Source organism: Suricata suricatta, chromosome 13 (assembly GCF_006229205.1).
Source record: "Suricata suricatta isolate VVHF042 chromosome 13, meerkat_22Aug2017_6uvM2_HiC, whole genome shotgun sequence".
In the NCBI taxonomy this organism is placed as follows: domain Eukaryota; kingdom Metazoa; phylum Chordata; class Mammalia; order Carnivora; family Herpestidae; genus Suricata; species Suricata suricatta.
This window is the reverse complement of record NC_043712.1, coordinates 89,214,678-89,239,488: the sequence shown is the minus strand read 5'-3', so window position 1 is coordinate 89,239,488 and position 24,811 is coordinate 89,214,678. Positions and strand designations below refer to the sequence as shown.

General features: G+C 53.6%; 1 protein-coding gene across 2 annotated transcripts in view; it reads left to right on the top strand.

Moving 5' to 3' along the window:
- FAM120A (family with sequence similarity 120A) overlaps nt 1-24,811 on the top strand; it is an 84,940-nt gene that overhangs the window by 12,207 nt on the left and 47,922 nt on the right. For both annotated transcript variants that reach the window (XM_029921087.1, XM_029921086.1), the window contains exons 2-5: nt 2,963-3,209; nt 5,990-6,072; nt 18,935-19,063; nt 19,678-19,774. In XM_029921087.1, coding sequence (XP_029776947.1) covers nt 2,963-3,209; nt 5,990-6,072; nt 18,935-19,063; nt 19,678-19,774 — 556 coding nt within the window. The remainder of the gene's footprint in view (nt 1-2,962; nt 3,210-5,989; nt 6,073-18,934; nt 19,064-19,677; nt 19,775-24,811) is intronic.

Below are 24,811 nucleotides of genomic sequence, written 5' to 3'. Positions count from 1 at the left end.
GCCAGCGCCCACTTGAGCAGGGGAGGAGCAGAGAGAGGGGGAGAGAGAGAACAGCACAGAGCCTGATGCAGGGCTTGATCTTATGAACCATGAGATCATGATCTGGACCTAAACCGAGAGTCAGATGCTCCATTGACTGAGCCACCTGGGTGCCCCAAGTTGACCAATCTTTTGACTGTTGAAATTTACACACTTACTGGCAGGCTTAGGGGTGAGCAAGGACATCACTAATACAAACATATCCACTCCTTACACAAATAAGAGGCATGTAAATTGTCTCTGTCCACCCAGGCACCCACTTTGCTATTTATTTATTCATTAAATTTTTTAAAAATGTTTATTTTTGAGAGAGACCGCATTCGAGCAGGGGAGGGGCAGAGAGAGGAGGAGACACAGAATCCGAAGCAGGCTTCAGGCTCCAGGCTCCGAGCTGTCAGCACAGAGCCTAGTGCGGGGCTCAAACCCATGGACTTCGAGATCATGATCTGAGCCAACATCAGATACTTAACTAACTGAGCCACCTAGGCGCCTATTAATTTTTTCTTTTAACGAAGTTTTCATTAAGCATAATTGCACCATCCTGACAGAACTGTTGGCGGTGGCTCTTTCCCTGCAGACGCAGCTCTGCGGGGCTCTGCCCTGGGGCTTCGTTCTGAGCAGGCAGCCCCGTGCCCTGTGTCCCCGACTCTTGGATGTTCACTCCCTCTCTCCCCTGGAAGGCTGTTCCTGGACCATGGTTACACCTCCCACGCTTGTTACTGCTGCACTGTTTCTTAGGCTCCCTTTCCTAGAGTGAGGTGACTGGGTCAAAGAGCACAGCACTCTCCGCCACCACCCCTGCTTCCTCCCAGTTTGCCCCGCCCCTCCCACCGGTGCACCTGCTCTTCCCCGAAGGCCTGCCTGGCCCCGCTGCCCTTCCCGGGGGGCTCAGGGAGGACCGCTGCCCCTGCCTCAGTGTCCCAGGGGAATGGCTCCCTCGCAGGACGCTCAGTATTGAGTGTATGGTGTGCGGCTCTTGTGCTTAATCCCGCGCCCTCTGCCCAGGGTGCCCGGCTCTGGAGCAGGCGGCCACATTGCCTCTCCTCCTCCTCGGAGGGGTGGGGGGCAAGGGGCAGTCACTCACAGTCTCCTCTCATTTCGGGGCTCCTGGGCACATTGTGCAGATTTAGGATGAAGGATGTCTGGTGACAGCGGGGGGTTGCTGGTGGGTTAGAAATGCTTTAGGACTTTGCTGTTGTTAGAAAGTTCTCTGTCCTGAAGTGGGGGTGGGCTGGGGGCTTGGGCTGGGAGACGTGGAGCTGGCCTGATTGCAGAACTTTTTTAAACTATACTTTTCCATGTTAGTGAAGGTGCCATGTTGTTAGCTGAAGGGGCAAAACCGCATTCTTCTGAGACCTAGGGATGTATTGTCTATGTTTATATTTTTCTTGTGAGGTAAAACATTTTTATCAAAATATTTATCAAGAGAATGCAGCAAGTTATTTTTCCTTTAAATATGCATTGTTAAAGGGTTTGCCTTGCTTCTGAGTGAGATTTCAGTATAACTAAGTTTCTAACAAAATACAGTAACCGCTTGTCCTGTGAAATTTGATGAGAGAAGGGAGGGGCTGTATGGTGCTGCCCAGCAGGGGGCCGCTGGGCCCTCACTGTTGGCAGGTAATCTAGTTTTAATTTTAATTCAGTATAGCCACATATTGGACAGTATAGTTCTAGAAATTTCATTAAGTAAATTTACGTTTATGCTTTTCACCTTTGGGGCTCTTTGGGGAGTTCATTTTCCACTGGTAGCTGCATCACTGGATTTAGTTTAATATTCTGTTTTCTTTCTTTTTTAAAAAAAAATCTTAAAGCAGTTTTTAAAGTTTATTATTTGTTGAGAGAGAGCACACGCACGAGAACGGGAGGGGCAGAGAGAAAGAGTGAGAGTCCTAAGCAGGCTCCACAGTGTCAGCACAAAGCCAGACAATGGGGTCTGAACTCACAAACTGAGATCATGGCCTGAGCCGAAATCAAGAGTCAGATGCTGAACTACTACCCAGGCGTCTCTAAAATTCTCTTTTTTCGAATACCTTATCTATTGTAGAAACAAAAAAACCTTCCAGATTTCAGCTGATTGAATGAGGTTGGGAAACAGCAGAATTGATTGTCTTTGACTTTATATATTTTAGGAAGATGGTTTTCAATGCCTTTTGGTATGTTTTTGGGGGAGAGGGATTTGCAGAGTCTTTTCCTGTTCTCCTGGGACCGCCCACTGCCCTTGGCGTGCTGGTGAGCCGGGCGTGGGGGAGAGCCGCAACAAGGAGAGAAGCCGACAGGCAGTGAGGTTAGGCCTGGTCCCCGCGTGCCCTGTGCCGAGGCTGCAGCACCAGCTCCGGGCCTGTGTGCAGGGTAACCCCGTGGCAGTGATGCTTGGGGTAAGCGTCACCCTTGCTGCAATCCCCATATGCCGAGTGCGTTAGGGTGTATCATAACTTGTGGATTGGTGGGTGGTGGGTAACGTTTGGCTTTTGGGTAAAAGATCTTTCTGATTATTTTATCTATTTGACATATTTCTACTTTGAAGAAATTATTTGGTTTCCCTAGGGTGGCTGGCTTCTCTCTATCTCTTGCTTTGACCCTTCTTTATTTTCCTCTTGTGTCCCTTTTTCTCTTTTCTCTCTTTTCCTTCAGAATACTGGAAAGGGGATCTGTTGTCACTGTGTATTTTGAAGCAGGGTGATCTTTGAATTTGACAAGAAATTGAAAATTAATTTGCAGTCTAGAGGGGATTATAGTTACTGACCAGGAGATGGTTCCCGCAGGGATTTCTCATGATGCCATGTGCCGCTCTTTTTATTGTGGTTTTTTGATTCTTTGGCCCTTTCAGGTGCTTCCGTATCCAGATTTGCAGGCTCTGCGCGGGGGAGCCTGCGTGGCCGCTGCGGCAGGCGGGTCTGACCGTGTGCTCTTCTCTCCTGCACAGGTGGCGCAGAGCATCGAGGACCATCATCAGGAAGTGATCGGTTTCTGCAGAGAAAACGGCTTCCACGGCTTGGTCGCCTATGACTCTGATTACGCCCTGTGCAACATCCCCTACTATTTCAGTGCCCACGCCCTCAAACTGAGCCGGAACGGGAAGAGTCTCACCACGAGCCAGTATCTGATGCACGAGGTTGCCAAGCAGCTGGACCTGAACCCAAACCGTTTCCCTATCTTTGCCGCTCTGTTAGGTAGGTCGGTAGTGAAAACTGCTTCATTTGATAGGATTCTACACTAAGAGCACACTGGTATTTTTAAAAAATGTCAGTGTTGGGATGTTGGGGATTATACTTAACAGGGACGTGCCCCTTCTCAGTAGTAGTCCTTACTCAATATTATTTTTTGGTGCGATTGATAATGTGCTCTTTTGTTCGTATGTATTTGTGAATGTGTTCTGTTCAGGGTGGAAAACTAATTTTGGAAATAAAATCACTAATACTTTGGGGGGGAAATGACATTTTAAAATCACAAATGTTAAGCACATTCTCACTGTGGAAATTAGACATTTAACCCTTTGGCACAAATTTCGTTTGTTACAGAAGAAAACTGTGACGTTAGCGTTGTCAGGCTCTCCTGCATGTTGAGGATACTCACTGCTTTGAAAGGAAAACAACAGACGTAAACTATCTTACCCTTGTCTCCAACACCCACGTTTCAAGTAGATGTATAAGTACCTTTAAAAACTCCCTTGGAGGAGTGCCGCGTGCTGGGTGCCTAGAAAAGACGAAACCTTGTTTTGTTTAATACATTAGTTCCTGTAAAAATAACTTTCCAATAGGTGTTATATTCTCTGTCACTTTTGTTTGCATTTTGCAGTTTTTTTCTTTCTTTCCTGTCCATCCTGGTCTGGTACAGTGTGCGTGTCTGCAGCTGCTTGAATACCCAGCTCTAGAGGCTGGTCTCGTAAGAATCCTGGTCACGGCGCGGGTGGGTGTGCTCTGAGCCAGGCCCTCCGCGGCCCGAGCGCCCCTGTGGCAGGTTGAGGGGCCGCTCGGGCCCCACTGGTGCTGCGTGCACGCTGTGCGGGGTCTTCTCTGGAGTGTGGGAGATGGCAGTCCTTCTGTGGGCTGGTTTTAGAAAATGTAATATAAAAGTATGATAATATAAAAGTATTATATAATAGTATAACAAAAGTATTATAATATAAAAGTATTTCTTTGATGTTAAAAGTGACCATGTCAATGGGGATATTATGAAAAATTTTATATTTAATATTATACAAAATGACTTCAGCATATTAATTGACCTTTAACATACTGGAAAATTGTATGTTTCCTGAATATTGAATCCCTTAGCTAATTTGCGATATGGGAAGATATTTATTTATTATACTTAAAAACATTGAATATATTTGTGAGGAGATAATACAAGCTCCGTATTCTTCTAGCTAAATTGTTCTGTGAGATTTTAAAATAAGTGAAGAACAGGGGCGCCTGGGTGGCTCAGGTGGTTAAGCCTCCGACTTCGGCTCAGGTCAGATCTCATGTTCGTGGGTTCGAGCCCCGCGTCGGGCTCTGTGCTGACAGCTAGCTCAGAGCCTGGAGCCTGCTTCAGTTCTGTGTCTCCTTCTCTCTGCCCTTCCCCCTCTCATGCTCTGTCTCTCTCTGTATCAATAAATAAAACATTAAAAGAAAATAAAATAAAATAAGTGAAGACCAGTAGTAACATTTTGAATAATCTAGTAATAAATTTAGGGCTTGGAGTTTCTATAAAAGATTTAGACAGGTTACAAAAATTTACAGCAGTTACAGGAAAACTCTTACCTGGGTAAACAGTTTCAGTTTAGATTTTGTGTAAAGGTTTCAGTGTTCTCAAATGAGAAAAGCTGTCTTCCTCTTCCTTGTTCTAACGGGAAGAACAACTGTACGAGTTGTTTTGTTGTAGAGGTTGGGTAAACATATTCAATTAAGTATGTGACCCAGATTTTAACAGACTGTTACTGATGTTGGAATTGGCTTCATGGTTTTTCAAATAGAAGCTTTACGAAAACCCGAGACACGTCACGCTTCACAGTAAGGCTCTGTGCGGGGCGTGAGCCCAGGAGAGCAGTGGGGAGCTCAGCGGGACAGCAGGACCTCCCTCTGCCCCTCTGGAGGTGGTGGCCGTTCAGGACTCCTGGAATGTAGACTTGGGTGTTGAGAATATTAAGATTAATCAATGCAGAACTCACCTTGTCTTGCTTTCCCTTAGCAGCTACTTCATGAATCTGCCTTCTCTGCATAGAGGGGACTAAATCATGATCTAAAAATCACAGAATTATTTAGGGAGCTACCGCTTTGAAATGGCACCGAGAGAACTAACATACTACCGATGTTGGGGTGCTGGTGTTCAAGAGCTACAGTGAGGGGCGGGTGTTCCCCAAAGATGTGCTTCCTCAACCGGATGCAGTTCTTAGCTTTGACATAGCCCTGGTGACAGGGCGCCCCGCCGAGTGGCGTTCCTGGTGGGGGTGTGGTCTGTGCCCTGTCATCTGTTTGCAGGTGGCAGTGGAAGGGAGCCGAGGAGGTGTCACAAGTATCACAAGTCCTCGGCGTAGCTCGGAGCGGTTTTGTAACCGCACTCTGTGTCCGCCGTGGAGCCCGGTGGCAGAGTGCGGTCGGAAGCCTGGGGTCCCCCGAGCAGACGAAAGCCATATCCGGGACCCTGGCATCGTCAGGCGGACCCGAGGACCGCGCAGCCAGGTGACTCAGGTCCTGCGCAGCCTGCTCACCTCGGGTGCTGTGGGGGCTGTCCTGTCCACATCATGCGGCAGAAGTCTCCCTGCTGTGTGTGGCTTTCTAGTAAAAGATGAAGTATTTTCAGTTTCTGTGTGGGAGTTTTACGTGATGCGTCAAAGGAGGCGGTCCAGCGAAGTCCTTGCGAAGTCTAAAATGGAGTCGCAGAGTAATCTGCAGACCATGACGCGCAGTGCCGCGGGCTTGCCCTGTGTCGCTGACACGCCGTTGCTCACCACGCCATGTCTCTGTTGCAGGGAACCACATTCTACCCGATGAAGACCTGGCTTCCTTCCACTGGAGCTTGCTTGGCCCAGAGCATCCCCTCGCCTCACTTAAGGTACCGGTTCATTTCTTCTCCAGCATGGGTGGCCGTCAGCTGTGGGGTTTGCTGTGACTTTAATATGTGGCCGATGCTCTGTCACTGTAGACGGAGACCGCTGCCGGGCTAGGACCACACGCTCCCCCCGCCTTCGGGGTCCGCACTGCCTTGGATCCCACAGCCTCTCTCACCTTGTTTCCAGCTCTGAAACTGTAGGGGAATTTGTGAATGTCCTTAAAAATTCTCTTGGAGGAATTCACACCATGTTCCTAGGTCGGTGGAAATCTTCTAGCTGCAAGTTTTTAATACTGTTTGACAAATATTAATATTTTCAGTAGGTAATGTGGCTGGCTGTTTCTTGGATCATGTCTTAGCATATTTTGATAAGTTTCTTAACTTCTGTAATTTTCTAAAATTATAATTAAGGCTTTAATGTTTTTTGAGTGATGGAAGAGACCCGACCAAGTTCACCAGAGAAATGTTTCCTTTGACCGGTTTATGAATGCTTCGTATTTTGTATCTGTCTCACTTTCCTGTCGCAACCGCAGGAGCGTGGGAAAGCTGTGCTAGCGCTTCTCTAACGTGGGGAGTTGGAGTCTAACGTGGATGCGGAGTCCCCTTTGCTGGAGGGTCGGTGTCGTTGGGAGGTCTGCCGGGCAGCCCGTGCCTCGGCTCCCCCAGCGAAGGGGACTGCTCGCCACGCTTCCCGGAGGCACGGCTCCCTCGAAATTGCACCTCCTGTCAGAGTTACCGTCCCTTGGCAGAATGTCTCCATTGGTGCTTAGGTTCAAATTGCTTTTTTTGTTTTAACTTGGAGTGAACTTGGGAGAAACCGGCTCCTTGCTGCCTGGACCCTGCTCTTCACTGTGCTAATTTTTCTTGGGCCCGGTGTTTTCACCTTCTGTCTAAAAGTCCTTTTCCTCCTCTTGTTTGAAATTACTTGTTTTCCTTGCTTTTTCTGTCCTTGAAGGAGAGAAGCTTTCTCCTGCTGTTGGCCGCAGTGCCCTCCCCGTGTCCTCACGGGGGAAGGGAGGGCTGCGGTCCGGGAGGCGGCCCGGAGGCGGCTGTGCTTGCGTTAGGGTGGGCTCCTCAGGTTTGCCCACCAGGAGCTTTTGTGAGTGGAGACAAGGGAAGCGTGGCTCAGTACAAGGTCCGGGCAGTTGTGGGGAGCGGCGGGGAGGCTCCTGGGACCCCAGAGCACGCGTGCGTCCTGGCCGCGGTCCCGTGCCGAGGATAGACAGCGTGCTGTTTGTGGGGCTATTGGGGAAGCAGCTCGATCTGCTGGCAGGCCACTAACCTCATTAGTTTCGTGTTAAGAAAAATGTTAAGTATGTAAAAAATTGTACTGGACCATGTCTGTCCATGTATCTACTTGGTTCTGTAGTTAACGTTTTGCCAAGAAGTGAATTGACATCTGTCTGTTTTTAACTCCACGATTTGGAAGTTGTAGATATCCTACCACTTCCCTTGTGAAAACTTCAGTTTATATCATAACTACCTAAAAATAGGGCTAATCTCTTTCTTTCTTTCTTTTTTTTTTAATGTTTTTTATTTATTTTTGAGAGACAGGGAGAGACATCGTGAGCAGGGGAGGGTCACATAGAAGGGGGTACAGAATCTGAAACAGGCTCCAGGCTCTGAGCTAGCGCTCAGCACAGAGCCCGACGCGGGGCTCGAATCCACGAACCACGAGATCATGACCTGAGCCGAAGCCGGACGCTCAACTGACTGAGCCCCCCAGGCACCCTCTTTCGTAAAGTTTATTTATTTATTTTGAAAGAAAGCGTGAATTGGGGAGAGACAGAGAGGGAGTGAGAGGGAATCCCGAGCCAGCTCTTCGCTGTCCACAGTGCAGGCTCAAGGGCAGGAACCTTGAGATCCTGACCTGAGTCGAAACCAAGTCTGTCACTTAACTGAGCCACCCAGATGCCCTGAGGGCTAATCTCTTTCTTACTTCTATTACTGTTATCATGTCACCTGCATGAACTGTAGTCCCTAAAGTCATTTAGGATTAAGTTGGTACTCCAAATTTTCCACTGTTCCTGGAAGGCATTTATGGCCTTGTTTGTTGTTTTTGTTAAATCAGGCTCCAGTCAGGTTTTGTGCGGTATCACGTGAATTCGGAGTATTAGCTGGGGTTTCGTGGTGTGATGGAGAAGCAAGCCGCAGCAATTTTTCAAGGACGTGCTAAGTTGTAGGCGGCTCACAGTCACATTCTAGAATGCAGGCACATCTGCTTGAGTTCAGATGCTGCAGAGCTTTCTCGTGTTGGCCCTTTGCACACATGATCCATGTGCAGCATCGTTTCGGCCCCATGACACAGGTGGCGAAGGTGGTCTCCTTTCTCGAGAACACCGCTGCTGGGTCCCACTGTCCGTACCCTGTCTGCTTCCTCCCACTTGCGAAAGTAACCAGGTGACTTGGGACTTCGGCGAGTTGCTGTGTGTAAGCCTTTTTCCTGATTTTAGCAGTCTGTGTGTGCACGCTTCTCGTGGGCATCCGAACTGTGTCCCCAGGTGCACGTGCTGCCCTTCCATGTCCCGCTCCCTCGTGAGCTCGGAGCACCCCTTGCCGTGGAGCACCACAGCCCTCCGCCTCCGCCCTGCCAAGGCTCCGGTCTTAGGAGAGCGCCTCCGGGGTGGGCCTGTGGGTGCGGCGCAGTGCAGACGGGCCGGCTGCGGGCCGAGAGGGGAGCAGAGCTCTGTGCCGATCAGGGCGGTGCTCTCCGGGCTGAGAGGGCCTTGCTGGTCACACTCAGGACCTGGACTCCCCCTCGGGTGGTTGAAAAGAGGAGGCGAAGCAGCTAGGCTGGGGCCTTTTCGGTTCTTTCGTCCCCGTGCGAAGACGTGCTGGCATCATGTTTCTCAGATTTGATTTGGAAGTGAGGAATACTTCATTTGTGTTCACAGCAGGAGGCCATGTTATATGATGGAAAATTCCAGAACCAGGGGTGGGACTTTGGGCTGGGAGTACCCCCGGGCCATAAGCATGTGCTGAGTGGGCTCTCTTTCTTTAATGTGCTTTTTGATTTGTTACTGCTCTATGATTTTGAGTCCTAGTAAGTGGTGGAATGTTTATTTTCAGTAAGCATTTACTTGTTTTAATTTTAAAAATGTTTTTAGGTTGGACCATCATTTTAGTGGTTTTTGTATTCCTAAACTTCATGTTCGTATTCATGCATTTGGAGTTTTTATGCTCATCAGTTGTTCTGATCCCCAGGTACCTCCTGCCATGGAGCCCCTTGTCCACCCGTTTGCAAGTGTGTGCTGTCCTTTCCCGTCCCCAGACCTCTCGCACACACGAGTCTCCCCCGTGGTTGACGGGCCTCTGTTCTGTGCTCAGCACCATGCCCCAGTTGTCAGCAGGCAGTGCCGGTGTCCCCCAAGTCCCACTTCCTGCGCGGGGCTCCCTCCGCCTCTCGCAGTGCTCTGTCCACGTTAGCCTGTGCATGTCCTCCTTTCTGACTCGAATACCCTGCCTTCCTTCAGCCAGCACTACCTCTCACCGAGGCGGCTGGACACCAGCATGACGTGCCAGGTCACATCAGGAATGTTCGTCTTAAATTTTACCTGCGGAATTTAACCCAAAGTTCTCTGCTCTGAACGTGTGGGCACACGTCTGTTTGGACCCGCTTCCCTTTCTCCAGGTGTGTGCCTGGGGCCGGAATTGCCGGCTGTGGAGAGCGCTGTGCTCGGCTGCCGGAGGCGCCACCAGGGTGCTCTCCTTAGCGACCACCGCTCACCGCCTCCTGGCAGCGCGTGGGGTCTCTGGTTTCCCCGCCTCCTCGCCGGCCCTTGTTATTGGCCCTTTTATTTTTAGCCGTCCCAGTGGGTGTGATGTGGTTCTGATTTGCATTTCTCTGATGAGTAATGATGTTGAGGATCTCTTCTCTGCTCCCTGACCATTTGGTTATCTTCTTTGGGTAAATGTCTGTTCAAGTCCTTAGTCTACTTTCGAATTGGGTTGTCTTTTTATTATTGAGTTGTAAGAGGGGTGTGTGTGTGTGTGTGTGTGTGTGTGTGTGTGTGTGTGTGTCTTTTTTAATTTTTCTTTTGTATTCTGGGTACACGTCTGTCACCAGACATGTGATTTGCCAATACTTTCTCCCATCCTGTGGATTGTGCTTTTAAAAAATTTCTTGATGTGGCTCTTTGATAATTTTTTTGAGATTCAGTTCATCTAAGTACCACCTTTCACTGCTCCTAGTGACTCTACTTTGTCACTTTCTGTTGTTTAGAAGAGCCTTGGCGGGTGGGGGGGGGGCGCCTGGGTGGCTCAGTCGGTTAAGCCTCCGGCTTCGGCTCAGGTCAGATCTCATGTTCGTGGGTTTGAGCCCTGCGTCAGGCTCTGTGTCTCCTTCTCTCTCTGCCCCTCCCCCTCTCATGCTCTGTCTCCCTCTGTATCCAAAAAAAAAAAAAAAAAAAAAAAAGAGCCTTGGGGGACCTTGCCAGTCTTCCCATTTACCTTGCAGAGCCCTTGTGAGCTCAGTGCATGAGAGCAGCCAGACAGCTTGGCCACACGTCCTCTTGGCCCAGAGTCCTGCCCTGGGTCTTGTCCAAGAAGAGCTCTGTCTCCCCTTGTAAACTCCCCTGCCCCCACCCTGCCTCACCACCGCCTGCTGCTCATGGTGTTCTCGTGCTGACACCGGCTCCTGGGCCCCTGGGGGGCCCGCCGCTCACCTGTCGGGGTCTCGCTTCCCAGGGAGCCTGGACCTGCCGGTGGGCCCTCCCAAGCCGGCTGTGCAGCTCCCCCTCCTCCTTCGACAGGAGCCGTAGGCGGCGAGGTCCCTGCCGAGACCCGCACACCTGACCTGACGGCGGCGACAGTGTACCATCGAGGCTGAGGAAGGACTAGAACAGATGGAAAGAGGTGCTGTGCTCTCAGATTCAAAGACTTAGATCTTACTACTTCCCTATCAGAATCCTAGCAAGCCTTTTCTTTGTAGAAATTGAAACCGCGTAATATTCAACAAAAGTGCTGAGAAGGAAAACAGCTGGAGGGCTTCCCGTCTCCCCGTGAGGCCGTGCTAACCGTCGAGGTGCCGTCCTGACGCGGGCCGGTCCCTGGGCCAGTGGAGTGCGGCAGAGCCCAGCGGGGCTGGACATGTGGTCAGCCACTTGTGTCCGAAGGGGGAAGGACTAGTGTCTTTAGTAACTGGACCTCCCTGTGCAAAAGTGACAAGAGTATAAAAATCAACTCCAGAGGAAACGTGAGAAGGAGACCTTTGTGACTTTCGTTGAGGCAAAGATTGCTTAGTGCAGAGCATAAAAAGCAAGTGGCTGAGGCAAAGGAACAATGTGTGCCTCTGGTAAAGGACCGGTGTCCAGAATTTGTAAAGGACAGCACAGTAAGAAGATACAACCTAGCCAGAAAAGATGGGGGGCGGGGAGTTTCAACAGGCATTTTCCGGAATGTTCAGAGGTCCTCCGAGTCATGAGAGTGTGGCCGTGGGACCACCAGCACAGGCCGCCGCCGCTCCTGACAGGTGACTGCTGGGGATACAGCAGAGCGGCCACCTGGACGGAAGCACTTGCTGTGTGGCCCTCAGAGCCTCAGACCTACCCCGTGGTCGGCGGGTGAAGCTCACACAGGGAGGCCTGGGAGCAGGGAAGGGACAGGCGTCTCTTCAGGGAAATGACAGGCACCAGACAGGAAACTCAGACTCCTGTGTGCGCCTAGGAAGGGTGGCGCTCGGGGAGGAAGCGGAGGGCGGCCGCTGCCTGAGGCCGGCTGGGAAGGGCACCTGCTGTGGGGTGGGGGGAGGGCTCCTTCCGAGCTGGGGGGCGGCCCCAGTGAGATCTGCCTTCCTCGGAACGCAGTGAGCCGTCTGCCCAAGGCTGATGGGTGTTACTGCACAGAAAATACCTCCGGAACACGGATTTGAGAACCACGGCTCCCAGCGTGGACCGGGCCGCCAGTGTCTGCAGGGTCACCTCCCTCCTGAACGTGTCATACACGTGCATCGCTGGCTTCCGGGCTCTCCTGGTTTCACTGCCCCTACTTAGAGGCCCTTCACCCCCTGCTGGGGCCACCCCTGCTGCCCATTCCCACAGCCAGGCCCACGGCCACGGCCTGGTTTTGGTCCAAGGCTGGTCTGTGCTGGGTTCTCGTCCACGGCCCTGCATACCCAGTCCTGTCTCCCCTTTGCTCTCATGGCCCTCAGTTTGTGTATGTGCCCCAGTCTTCCCCACGCCCAGCTGGCTCCCTGTTCCCCCCATCTGCTGAGGATGGCGTCTAGTAATGTACCTGTCAGCTTAACGCTGCCCTGAATTTGGGCTGCCACAGTTGGCCTTTTTCTAAGGGCCACTGAGGACGCAGTTGACATCCATGAATTAATGAATGGCTTTCACCTCCCTGGGGCATGAAACAGTCAACCCTCAGGCCCTTGCTCTCCTCACCCCTGCGAATCCCTGCCTTGCTTTCTGGACCCCAGCGTGGTTCTGTGGGCCTCATGTGCCTTGTCCCCTCCCCGACTCCTGTTGCGTGTGGGTTCCGTGGGGTCCACCCGCGCCGTTCTGTGGCCTCATGCTTTCTGGCACGTCTCATCTGGTTTGAGGCTTTCGGCCACAGTCCCTGTGTTGACAACTGTCCAGTGGACCCAGTGTCCAGTGAGATCCCTTCCCGGACTGCAGCGTGTGTTCCCCCCCCATCCACCAGGGCATCTCCCTCTGCACACCAGATGTGGCCCAACAGCTGGTCGACGTGGGTTTATCCCCTGTATGCTGTTTCTCAGAGAGCGATGCCAGCTGGTCCTGGGAGGTCCAGGGTGGAGTTTGCGGGCGTCTCTGATTCTCAGCCCTCCTGCGTCCCGTCTGACTCTTCCTTACCCTGCCCTGCCCTTCCTGACTGCCTCTGGTGGCGCTGCCCAGCTGTGTGCGGAGCCCTTGGCCCTCAGATGCCACCTTCCCACGTCTGGCGATACCTGACCTCATATCTCTCCTGGGCCGGGTCTTTGCGTGGCTCCCTTTGCGTGGCGGAATGTAGTGATGTTTCTCCGTGTGGTCCTCCGAGGGGCCTCCTGGAGCCTGGCCAGCAGGTGTCTCTGGCAAGAACGTGAGCCTGTGACATCAGGGCGTTGGGGCGCTGCTCCGAATGCGCCGTCCTCACGCTCTGCGGCTTCCCTAATGGTGATGGAGAGCTCGGGCTCTGCTAAAGCAGAGCCGTCATGTGGCACTGTGACTTCCTCTCCCCTGTGCTCCAGCGCGACCAGGAGGTCGTGTGGGGGGCGCAGCACTGGGCCCCAGAATGCTGGTTTTGCGGTGCGTTTATTCGGTTAGCGCGTGAGTCCGTGGGAATTGATGTGGGTCTCAGAACTCAAGCCCGATGCTCGATGGCCACCGGCCTGAGGGGGCCTGAGGGGCCACGACAGTCCCCCGTCCTGGCAGGTGACGTAACAGTGGTGTGCGTTCTGGTTTGCTCATGGCCTCACGTTGAGCAGTTAGCTGGACGAGAGGATACAGAATTGAATAGCTGCAAGCTTGCGAGACGTAATGGTGGATGGGTGCATTTCTGCAAAGTTTGGACACAAGCTGAGAGAGCTTCATGAAGGATTTTTTTGTTCTTGTTTTTTTCACTTCGTCAAAATTTATTTCAGACTAACCAAAACGGTAGCTAGCATTGTACCTATGTAAATACTTCATGTAAAATGTCTTGAAAATGTTGATGTTATTTCCTAATCCCTAGTAGCATGCTATAAGATTTTTAAAAGCAAAATAAAATACCAGTGAATTTTGACATAATATGATGGTATAATTTTTAGCAGAATAAAAATGTAACTACAGTGTTTTTCAAATAAAACAAACACAAATCTGTTGTAATTTGTATATTTTTATCTTTGCTTCACTTTCAAGTATTTGGATTTCTAACATTTATGTTTTCTAAGTATCTTGATAAAAAAAACATTTTAAGACACAAACCATATCGTTTATTATGCCACGGAGTCCAACATTGTCAGGCTACATGTACCCATCTCCCCGTCCAGCGGCCACTCTGGACATTTTCACATGTACTTTGTAAATACTTGCGCTGGAGGCAGCGGGGCGGCTCTTCGTGCAAGTCCGCAGGTGCCTTCTTGTTTCGGCAGGCGTCTGAGGGTTTCAAAGTCCCGTCAATATAAACAAAGACTTTAGTAGCCCCGGATCATCTATTCTGTATGAAGGAAACAGGATAAAGATTACTTAAAACATTTTTTTAGTGTTTATTTTTATATTTGAGAGAGAGAGAGAGATAGTGTAAGCACAGGAGGGGCAGAATCTGAAACACGCTCCAGGCTCTGAGCTGTCTGCGCAGAGCCCGATGCGGGGGCTCGAACTCATGAGCTCTGAGATCCATGACCTGAGCTGAAGTAGGATGCTTACCTGACTGAGCCCCCCAGATATGTCCCCCCCTCTGTATAAAGATTCTCGAACTTCACTGTCGTTTCTGTTGCCCAGGCCTCCAGCACCGCGCAGCCCGGCGTTCAGCGGCACATGCGCACATGTCTGTGACTAGTTCCCGGGATGTGTGGGGCACATTTTCGTATTAAGAAGCTGGCGTATAAAAACCTGCTCAGCGAGACCGAGCGTCAGAATGCTGATGCTCGTTTCCTGAAGACGCGGCCGAGAGGCCTTGCCGCGCGGCTCTCGGAGCGCCCCTCGGCGTGGGGCGCTGGGGACGCGTGTGCGCTCCTGTCGGCGTGCCGGCGAGAGGCGCACAGAAGACAGCCGGAGTGGAGGGCAGTTCTCAGCGAGAGTATCGGTTCTCTACAAAGGAGAAAGTTGGTATCCAGCACAAAAATATAATCTGTAGATTTGAAGAACACCCATTTTCCTTGTTTTAAAAAGCGAACAGAAACCGCGAATGGGATTGAAACCACAAGAACCGAGGCAGGAGGTGTGCAGAAATGGAACTCGGGCCACTGTCTTGACCTCGTGAGAGAAATGGCGGTTGGCACGGCCAGCTTCCCTTCGTCACTGTGACAGACCACGCGGGATGCCCGGTGTCTGCACAGGGTGGCCGAAGCCCTGGCCCGCAGGACACTCCCCTGCCAGCGTGCTGTCCCCTTTGGAAGGGAGCTGCTGTTTCAGTGGGAAGGTTTTATTCCCTCCCGGGAAACTTAGGGCCCTGTGACGTGATCCTTTCTGGTGGCACATTTCAGAACGTGTTGGAGGAGCCGTTAGTGGAATCAGCATCCATCTGGGAGAGATCCTTGGGTTTTAGTGGAATCCTTTGCTGCTGTGACATAACAGATTTAACATTTGAAATGTCATGTGGTAACTGCATTGTGTCATTTTTTTTTTTTAATGTTTTATTGATTTTGGGTGAGACCACAAACGGGGGCGGGGGGGGCGGGGCCAGCGAGTCCCGTGTAGGCTCCGCTCAATCTCCTGAATTGTGGGGCTCGCTCTCGCAGACTGCAAAATCGCGACCCGAGCCGAAGTCGGGAGTTGGATGCTTAACCGACTGAGCCGCCCAGATGCCCCTGCTTTGTGTCTTTAAGTGAATTTGTGGGAAAATGTTTGATGTTTTGCAGTGTAATGACATGACAGACCCACATAAGTAGCAAGACACTGGAATGTGGCAACTTAAAGTTAATTCTGCAGTGAGATCCTCATTTTTTTTTTAGGGGCGGGAAGAGGGTCTTTTCTTGACGTCAGCTGCTAACTCTTCTGGCCCTTGAATTAGTAGCATAGCGGGGTGCCTGGGTGGCTCAGTCGGTTGAGCATCTGACTTCAGCTCAGCTCGTGATCTTGCAGTTTGTGAGTTCGAGCCCCGCATCAGGCTCTGTGCTGACAGCTCAGGGCCTGGAGCCTGCTTCGGATTCAGTGTCTCCCTCTCTCTTTGACCCTCCCCTGCTCATGCTCTGTCTCTCTCTTATAAAAATAAATAAACATTAAAAAACAAAAAAAGAAGGAGAAGTAGGGCTTTCATTAAAATATTTTGAAGCCTATCGCCAAGGGGCAAACATTTCATTTGTGTGGTTTGAGTGTTAGTTTTGACTTAGAGATGGACAGGGACGGATTGCTGTGACTCTCCTGCCGCAGTGTCCGGGAGCCTCGTGCTCTTCCAGAGCTGCTTCGGGAGGATTTAGCCACTTACCGCGGTGGTGCTTTTTGAGGGTCAGCAAGTCCTGATGTGCTTTTTTACCAGCTGAGTGTCTGCAGAGATCCCTTCGTGTGTGTGGGGGGGGGGGGCCTGTGTAGATCTCGAGAGCCGTGGGCCAGACTTGGGGCGGCCCGTGTCTTCTTCCTTCTCCATTGGGTTGGTTCTCTCAGTGCTCAGTTTGCCAGCCCATAGGAACCTGTGATTTCTCCCATATGTGCCAGGACCAGGTTTTTCTTTTTCTTAATTTTTTCTTCTTATTCTTTTTAAATGTTGGTTTTGAGAAGGAGACAGAGAGAGAGAGAGAGAGAGAGAGAGAGAGAGAGAGAAAGCGTGCCGCGCATGAGCGCCAGAGCCAGAGCCAGGGAGGGGCAGAGAGAGGGCAAGAGAAAATTCCAAGCAGGCTCCATCCACGCTGTCAGCTCAGAGCCCGACATGGAGATGGAACCCACAAACCATGAGATCTGAGCTGAGCTGAAATCAAGAATTGGATGCTCGACAGACTGAGCCACCCAGGGGCCCCAACGCCATGGGAAGGTTTTTAAGGAAAGTACAAGTTGTACATTGTCAAGAGTGTTAGAAGTTTAACGAATTGGACTATATCCATATTTAAATGTACCAGGAATCTTGCTACTAAAAGGAATTCTGTGTTAAATCCTTTTGAGAATTCTATCATCTCAATCAGTGTTTTGAGGTTATAACAGTGTCATCTGAGTTTTAGAAGTTACTTTGTATGCTCTTTCTTCCTGAGCCAAATTAAAGCCTCTTGCGTGCCCCAAGGCCCCCGTGTGTGCCCCGAGCCGAGCGGGCATCATGCCGTCCCCTGGGTCTGGCCAGGGCTGCTGGAGTGAGGGTGGCAGGCGGGGGGGACTTCGCCCCGCCTCTGGCAGCCTCCGGAGCCCTTCCCTGGTAGCATCTGTTTGCCCAGGGGCGGGAGCAGACCAGGGATGTCCACAGGAATGACAGTGACAGATGGTCCCCTTCGCTGAGGCGGGAAGCCTGGTGCACACCGAGGAGAGCTGGCCTGTGCCGCCCTGGTGCCCCTCCCCGGGTGGGGGGGGCAGGGAGGGAGGGGTGAGTAGCCCTTCATGTTTTGTCCATTTTTATATCGCATTCATTCTGTTCTCACCATGTTGTCATCGGTCTGTTCCGTCTGTCCGGCCCTGGCACTGCAGCCAGCCTGCCACTGTGGTCTGATCGGAGTTGCACCTGCTCGGCCAGCCCCACGCCGCACAGGCATGGATGTCCCTGTCCCCGCGTGCGCGTTCACCGAGGGGAAGATGTTTCATGAAGACAGCGTGGGGCTTCTGTTCTGACTCCTCTCTCCCGGGCTGCCGCCAGCTGGCCCCTGCTCCTGCCCTGCGGGGGACCGGACACCCCGGAAGCGGGAGAGCACACAGGGCTTGCATTGCATCCGGACTGGCTGGGACCTGCTGTTTGTGGGGTTCGTCCCCGCAGGGCACATGCGAGCTGGTGGGCTTTCATTTCCACGTGGGGCTTGGATGCCAGGACTGAGCATGTGATCTGTGTTCACAGACGTGTGGTGGCTGTCTGCGGGCCTCGTGCCGGGATGGACCTGATGGGCCCTGACGACCGGCGCACTGGTGCCTGAGAACCTCCACTCAGACGTGGGGACTGGTGCTTCCAGAAAACCTGTTGCTTGTGTAATAGGAGAGTGAATGTAGTGTGTGCGCATAGCGTGCGCGTCTTGAAGGTTTTCTTGATGCCTTGAAAGTGTAAACGGCTTTCTGGTGTTTCTTCCACTGTCTGTGCTCAGGCTCAGGTGTTCTGATTTTCTTGTTTTGTGTGTGTGTGTGTGTGTGTGTGTGTGTGTGTGTGTGTTGTGCCTTCACTCAGATTTGTTACCTCATGGTGCTAGAGGTCAGAGGCTCAAGGTCGGTCTCACTGGGCTAAATCAAGGTGTCAGCAGGCCACACTCCTTCTGGAAACTCTGGAAGGGTGTTTCCTGCCTCTTCCAGCCTCTGGGGCCACTACACTCCATGGCTCGTGGCCCTTCCTCACTCCTCGCCTCCGAAGCCAGCTGCCCTGCTCCCTGGGCACCCTGGAGGACCGCGTGGTGACACCGGCGCACCGGGACGGTCACACGCTGGTGGGCAGCAGCGGACAGCTCTGGAGGCACGGGTCGTTGTGGCTACATACAGGAAATAAAGGTCACTTCATGCTGTCGTTTGAGTTTTTTTAATTTCCAGAAACATGCTTAGCAACTGACTCATCTTTGTTTCTCAGAGAAGGGCCTGTAGTTATAGCTAAAATTGAATCTTTTTCCATAGTTTTTTAGTTTTCATGAAAGAGCCTGAAACCTTTCTTTTAATCTGTTTACTTTTTGTGGGATCTGCTCTTCTGGGACAGGATACCATTCTGACACTTATTCCGTGTGTCTCTCACCGGACGTGGCCCTCAGCACCAACAGGCAGGGACCCTGCTTTCCTGGGGTGCGCCCAGCACTGCCTCCCGTTGGCTGTGCGGGAAGAACAGAAGTGCCTGCCGCCCCAGCCTCTCGAGGCGTGTTCGCTGCGGTGGGGACGGGGTTGACGGGAGCCCGGCCGCAGCCATGTGGGAAGCCGCGCGTGGCTGCCAGTTGTGTGTGGCCGTGCTGGGTGCAAGTGTCTGGCTTGCACTTAATAGTTGAAGGGAGCTGAGGCTTGGGCCTCCACCCCAGTCTTGGGGCTGAGACTCGTGTCAGGGTGCTGAGGGGCCGTGTCGTGTAAGGAAATGCCACCTGCGGCTTCAGGGCCCTGCACACGGGATTTGAGTACTGACCTGTCCGCTTGTTCCGCAGGTCCGGGCTCACCAGCTAGTCCTGCCGCCCTGCGACGTGGTGATCAAGGCCGTGGCCGACTACGTCCGCAACATCCAGGACCCCTCGGACTTGGATGCCGTAGCTAAAGATGTGTTCCAGCATTCTCAGGTACAGGCGTGGGCTTGGAGCACCGTGCGCGGTGGGGATGGGTCTGGCAGGGGCCCCTCACCTGGCTCCCGGCCTCCCCTCCTGCTCGGAAGGACATCTGTGAGGTCTGCTGCTCCCAGATTCTCCATCATGTTCAGTACGTTTCTCCTAAGAAGACAGACCTGTCATGTGGGCCGAGTAGACTTCTGCACATGACTTGTCCATCCCCTTCAGGAGATGGTCAGGAATGTCTTCTTCCTTTTTCTGGAGAGGAATGTCAGTGGGTCGGGGCTAATAGAAGACGTGAGGTTGATGTGACCTCTGCCTCTCTGGAAAGCTGGAACCCCTGCCCCATTTGCGGGAGATGGGAGGGAAAGCCTCTCCCGGCAGCAGGAGAAGCTGGCCGGGGGAGCCGGGGCCCCGCGGGCGGCATAGCAGGCCCGGCTCTCCTGACTGTGCGCCAGGAGTCCCTCTGGGTAGCGTTTGATGCGTTGATTTTCCTGGAAGAGTTTCATGTTATTCTGTTAGTAACTTGAAAGCTGCAGGTTATGACACATGTGCTGAATTGTGAAAGCATGTTCGTGCATATGACCGGTGGCGTGTGATTTACAAAGGTTTTCGTACGTTTATTTCAGTCTAGAACAGATGACAAAGTTATTCGATTTAAGAGAGCGATTGGCTATTACTCAGCGACTAGCAAGCCGATGGCATTTCACCCGCCACGCTACTTAGGTAAGTCCGTCAAAGCCCCCGGGCGGGCGCTGACGCGCCGTCCTCGGAGGGACTCCGACCCAGGTCCGGTGGTCTCGGCGGTCCGCAGTTACGGGGAGCCCCTGGGCGATGGCACGGGGGGCCCCGCAGGGACTGAGGAGCGGGAGAAACAGACCTGGGGGCTGGGGTGGGCCGGGAGGCGCCCAGGTGTGCCCTGCGGAGAGGCCCTCTGGACCGCTTCAGAAAAGTCGATGGCTGCCTTCTCTTTAGTTACCTGGGTTTTTTTTGTTTCTGTGAAAGACCAAATTTGGCTCATTTGAAATTGGGCCATAAAAATAATTATAAGCCGTTTGCCTGCAACCTGACTGGTAGTGATCCTCTCATGGGAGGCTGTGAAGCCCTTAGTGCACGTGCCAGACTTCTTCCTGAGTCCAGTGGCCTCTCTCTGGGCCCAGGGCCATAGAGTTCTGAGAGGCTGTGCTGTCCGCCTCCGTGTTCCTGGGGTGGTTTACTGGTTTCAGAAGATTCATGCCAGGGTCAGAACGTCCCAGACAGTTGTCCCTTACGTGGTGCGGTTGTCGGCCTGCTCATGCATGGCGCTGCCGTGTGTGGGGAGGGCCTGAGGGTCCCAGGTGAGCGCTGGCTACTGGTGGCAGTCTCTCGGGTGCCCGAGTGTCCGAGGAGGGCGGGGCTTGTCCTCCTGTGCCTGGGACACTGCAGCTTCTGAGTGTCGCCGTCCAAGGCCATCAGCCACCCGCCATCGTGCCTCAGCACCTTGCTTTAGCTCTCTGCACACTGCTTCTGCCCCTTTCCTAGCAGTGTCAGGTCTGGGGCAGCCGGGGCCCCACTGGCCACCTTTACCCGCATGCCCCTGTGGGAAGGTATTTGACCAAGTGATTTAATCCAGAAAGAGCAGTTGAACCAGGACAGTGAGAGGAGCGTGGTTTGGGGTCACTCTGCCGGACAGAGGGTGACGTGGCTGGATGGGTTCCTTGGGGCCGTGGACACTGCTGAGATAGGTGACAGGCAGGGTCTGACGCCAGGGGCGAGCAAGCTGACCCCGCTGCTTCTGGCCTCAGGCTTCCTGGTCACGGCGGCGGCTGCCTGGACACGCGTGTGCACGGAGAGTGTGTGAGACACGCTCTGTGACAGGGCAGACGCTGTTCTTGTTCTCGGGGCGGGGGCGGGGGGGTTTCTGCAGAAGACGGGAGGGGCCCGCAGCCGGTGTCCTTGCCTTTTGTGCGTCTGCCCCGACGCTGGTCCTCGTGTGGCATGGCAGGCTCGGCAGTTGGACGGCCGCTGCGGTGCGTGCGCCGGGGCCGAGAACGTCGACTCAGGAAGGGGAGGCGGGAGGGTCCGGACGGAGAGAAGCGCTAGCTGGTGCTCGGTGCTGGTCTGAGCTGCCGGCCGGCTGACTGTGCAGGGGAGGCAGGATGGGCTTTACATCAGCTTTGGGGCTGAGTTTCTGAAAAACCCGTCGTGTCACACAAAGTGCTTCCGTGTTCTTAAGTCATCGAGCAACGTGTGAGGTGAGCATTTTCAGGATGAAGGTGACACTCCTGGGGTTCAGCTTCGCTTCCTCTCAGTGGGTTTTGGAGAACGTTAGTGGGCTGGTGAAGAGGTTGAGGTGTTTGGGGTGATACTTCCCAGCAGGCAGGCTGGGCAGGCTTCTCTGCAGCAGTCCTGGCGCTTGTGACTGTGGCAGAGACCGTAGCTGCGGGCGGGGGGTTTGGGGCAGCGGAGAGTGTGGGGTGGCAGGAGTGTGGCCTGAAGCGTGTGGTGACCGGGAACAGAGGTCAGGGCAAGACTGGGAAGGCAGGCGCATTTCCAGGTGCACGCTCCCCACGTGGGGCCGGCGGGGACCCGAGTCACACACAGCTGCCTCTGCTGTTCTGCTTTCTGACAAGTGTAAAGAAACGGTAACCTGGAGACAGGCTCCCGCTGTGGTGCTGAGTGGGGAACGGAGAGCCTAGGAGGAGCAACTTGGAATTGGGGAGAGGCTTTCTCTGCATCCCAAGTTCGAACCCAAGACATATTTTCCATAAGAATGGTTTTGTAAGCAGTAGGTAGGTCCGAAATGGTGTTCCCTGACCTTGGTCTGTTACATTATTCTCCCGGAAGACACATTCAGAATTTTGAACCACCAGCGTTGGAACATAACTTTCTCATTTGTTAGACCCTGTCGGTATTAATCATCTTAGAAACTAGAATACGTGTAGCCTCATAGACCTCGTAGGCATCGTACTGGCCCCTCGGAGGCTGTCGGGAGTGAAGATGGGGAGAGTTGGCTCTAACCAGAAATTTCTCAACCTGGTTGGAATTGAGGTGGTAGCCCAGAACCGCGATATGAGGGTCTCCACTGGGCCTCAGGGACCTGTGTCTTCCAAAGTAAAACCTTCCTGGCCCGGCCCAGCTCAGGTGGACCGGCACTGGGCAGGGCTGCTGGGTTCCAGCATCTTCTTCAAGCCTGGGTCCCCTGTGGCATCGCGGAAGCCTCTGCCCCCCACACAGGTGCCTGGGTGTTGCATTGATGGGGGGGCTGCTGCACACAGGGCTGGGAGGCCTGGTTTGCGCAGCGTGTGGTCCTTTTTAGGGTGAAAAATGGCCTCCAGTCCATACTGTCTTTGCAGAGTGGGCCCCCAGAAACTATCTGTTCTTAGATGGGTGTTTAAAATCATTTACAGGTGAAATTTAGTCTTTATTTTGTAGGAATTTATTTGTCAGAAACATGGTGTTGGGACCGGGGACCTAAAGAAGGTATGATGTTGTGCTTTCCGCCCATGTACATGGTGCCCACCGCGCCCACCAGAGTCCCCAGTCTGCATTCAGGCGCACTCGAGACCCGCCGGAGCGGAGTTGTCAGCAGCGTGTGGCTGCTGGGTGAGCCATGCGGCGTAGACCTGGCAGTGCTTCCGAATCATTGCTGGGACACGCTGCTAGGGGCACGCCCACCTCAGGGCTGTGAGTGGAGACGTAGGCCCGAGCGATCCTGGTGTTTTTGCTCCAAGCTGCGCGAGTGAAACCGAGGCCCAGTGAGTCTGAGGCGTCGCGTGCGGTCTTCCCCGCCTCATCAGTAAACCGCGGACGAGCTCCCGCCGCACGCTCGTCAGAGCGGCCTCGTCCGGAGCGCCGACGGCGGCCCGTGCGGGAGAGGAAGCAGGGCGGCCGGGGCGCAGAGGATGGCTTCCTGGGAAACTGCTCGTTCTCTTACCATCAGGTCCCAGCAGTCACCCTCCTAGGTGTTTTCCTAGAGAAGTTAAAACCTTCCGTCCACACGGAACTCTGCTCACGTCGTAGACAGCAGCTGTGTTCCTAACGCTGACATCTGGAATCGGGTGACCCAGTAACTACGCTGTGGGCCTCCAGGCAATGGAATGTTCTTCAGTGGTAAAAAAAAAAAAAAAAAAGGTGGGGGGGCTGTCAAGTCCTGGAGAGACATGGGTGAACCCTGACTGCATTCACAGAGTGAAAGAAGCTCATCTGAAAAGGATTCCAGCTGCGTGACGTCTGGAAGAGGCGGAACTGTGGAGACGGGAAAACGTCCGTGGAGGGACGAACAGGAGGACCAAAGGATGTTTAGGGCAGTGAGACTGTTGTTGTGCGTGACGCTGTGGGGGTGGGTGTATGTCCTCGTACGTGAACACGTAGAGGGAACCCTAACGTAAAATGTGGGCGCTACTCGGGAACCACGATGTGTCAGAACGAGGCAGCCCACGGATACCAGTGTCGCGCTGCCGAGCAGGGTGTACGGTGCGTGGCCCTTCCCTGAGTCTTCCTTACCTAAAGGTGCTCTAAAAATGTCTGTTAACGAAGGAAAACCTCCTTGGTGCCTCTGGGCCACGCAGCACTTGCTGGGTGTTGGGCAGAGTGGCCGTGCAGGCGTGCAGTCCAGGCCTGTCCTCGACATGCGTGACACGCGGCTCGTGTGGCATGTGAGCAGGTGGTTCCGGCTGAACTGGTATTGGTGAAGTCGGGGCTCCGTTCTGCTGTGGAACTAGAGTTTGAGCTGAGATTTGAAGGTAGCGGGAGTGGAGCACGGTGATGATGGGGAGGAAGTCTCTTCCTGCGGAGGAGACCGGAGATGGGTGTGCGTGGGCCCTGAGGTGGGGGCACTGGGTGTGCAAGGGGCCCAGGCGGCGCGGAGGGGAGCGGAGGCAGGGGCAGGGGTGCAGTTGGGTCCCAGCATAGCCTGGGTGTCAGAAACTCTAGGGGCAGTGAGAGAGGGAACGTGTTATTACAAGTTACTGTGTGTGCGTGTGTGCGTGCAGGTCAAAGCAGCTTCAGGGGAACATTACCAGCGGCCCCTCCCCATCTCCCCATCAGGCTCCCTGCCCGCCCACTCCCTGAATTTTGCATCAATGGTCCCCTTTGCTTTATCGTGTCTGCACCCCGACTGCTAAGCGGAAATGTGGAAGAAGGCAGGCTTCCCTGGGGGGCTGTGTGGACGGAGGGGCTGGGGCCGGGGAGCACAGGTCGACTCGCAGGAGATGGCAGCATGTGGCAGGCACATGTGTCTTCGGAGGTGGGGAGGGGGCTCCCATGGCTCCCAGGTGTTGGTGGCCCTCAGCAAGGTGCAGGGAATTGGAGGAAAAACCGGTTTTAGTGCTGTGGCTGCTGCGCCCCTTGAGGGGCGTGGGAAGAGGGCAGGGTCGGGGGGGGGGGTGCGACACCAGCCAACGGCTGGGGCTTCACAAAGGGGAGGGCTTGGGATGGGAGGGGAGTGAGCGGGCTTCCTGGTGGCTCCTGGTGCACGTGTGGGGGCTGCGGCAGGTCAGTCAGGGAGCTTGGAGGGCTTCGCAAGTCACCGGGCCCCAGAGCCTACAGGCCAGGGGAGCCTGCGGGAGCAGGACTGTGCGGCCACATCAGAGGTGGCCTCGTGGGGCTGTGCAGGGACAGGAGTGGCCACCTGGAAGCCGAGACCTCCGGGTGCCCACATCCTCCCTGGCCCCTTCTAGCAGACGGCCGCAGGCAGTTGGTGGCTGGTGAGGGGTCTGCGGGACAGCGTACCTGCCAGCTGTTTCACCTGGAAGGAGGGGGACTTGCCTGGCCTGAGTCCTC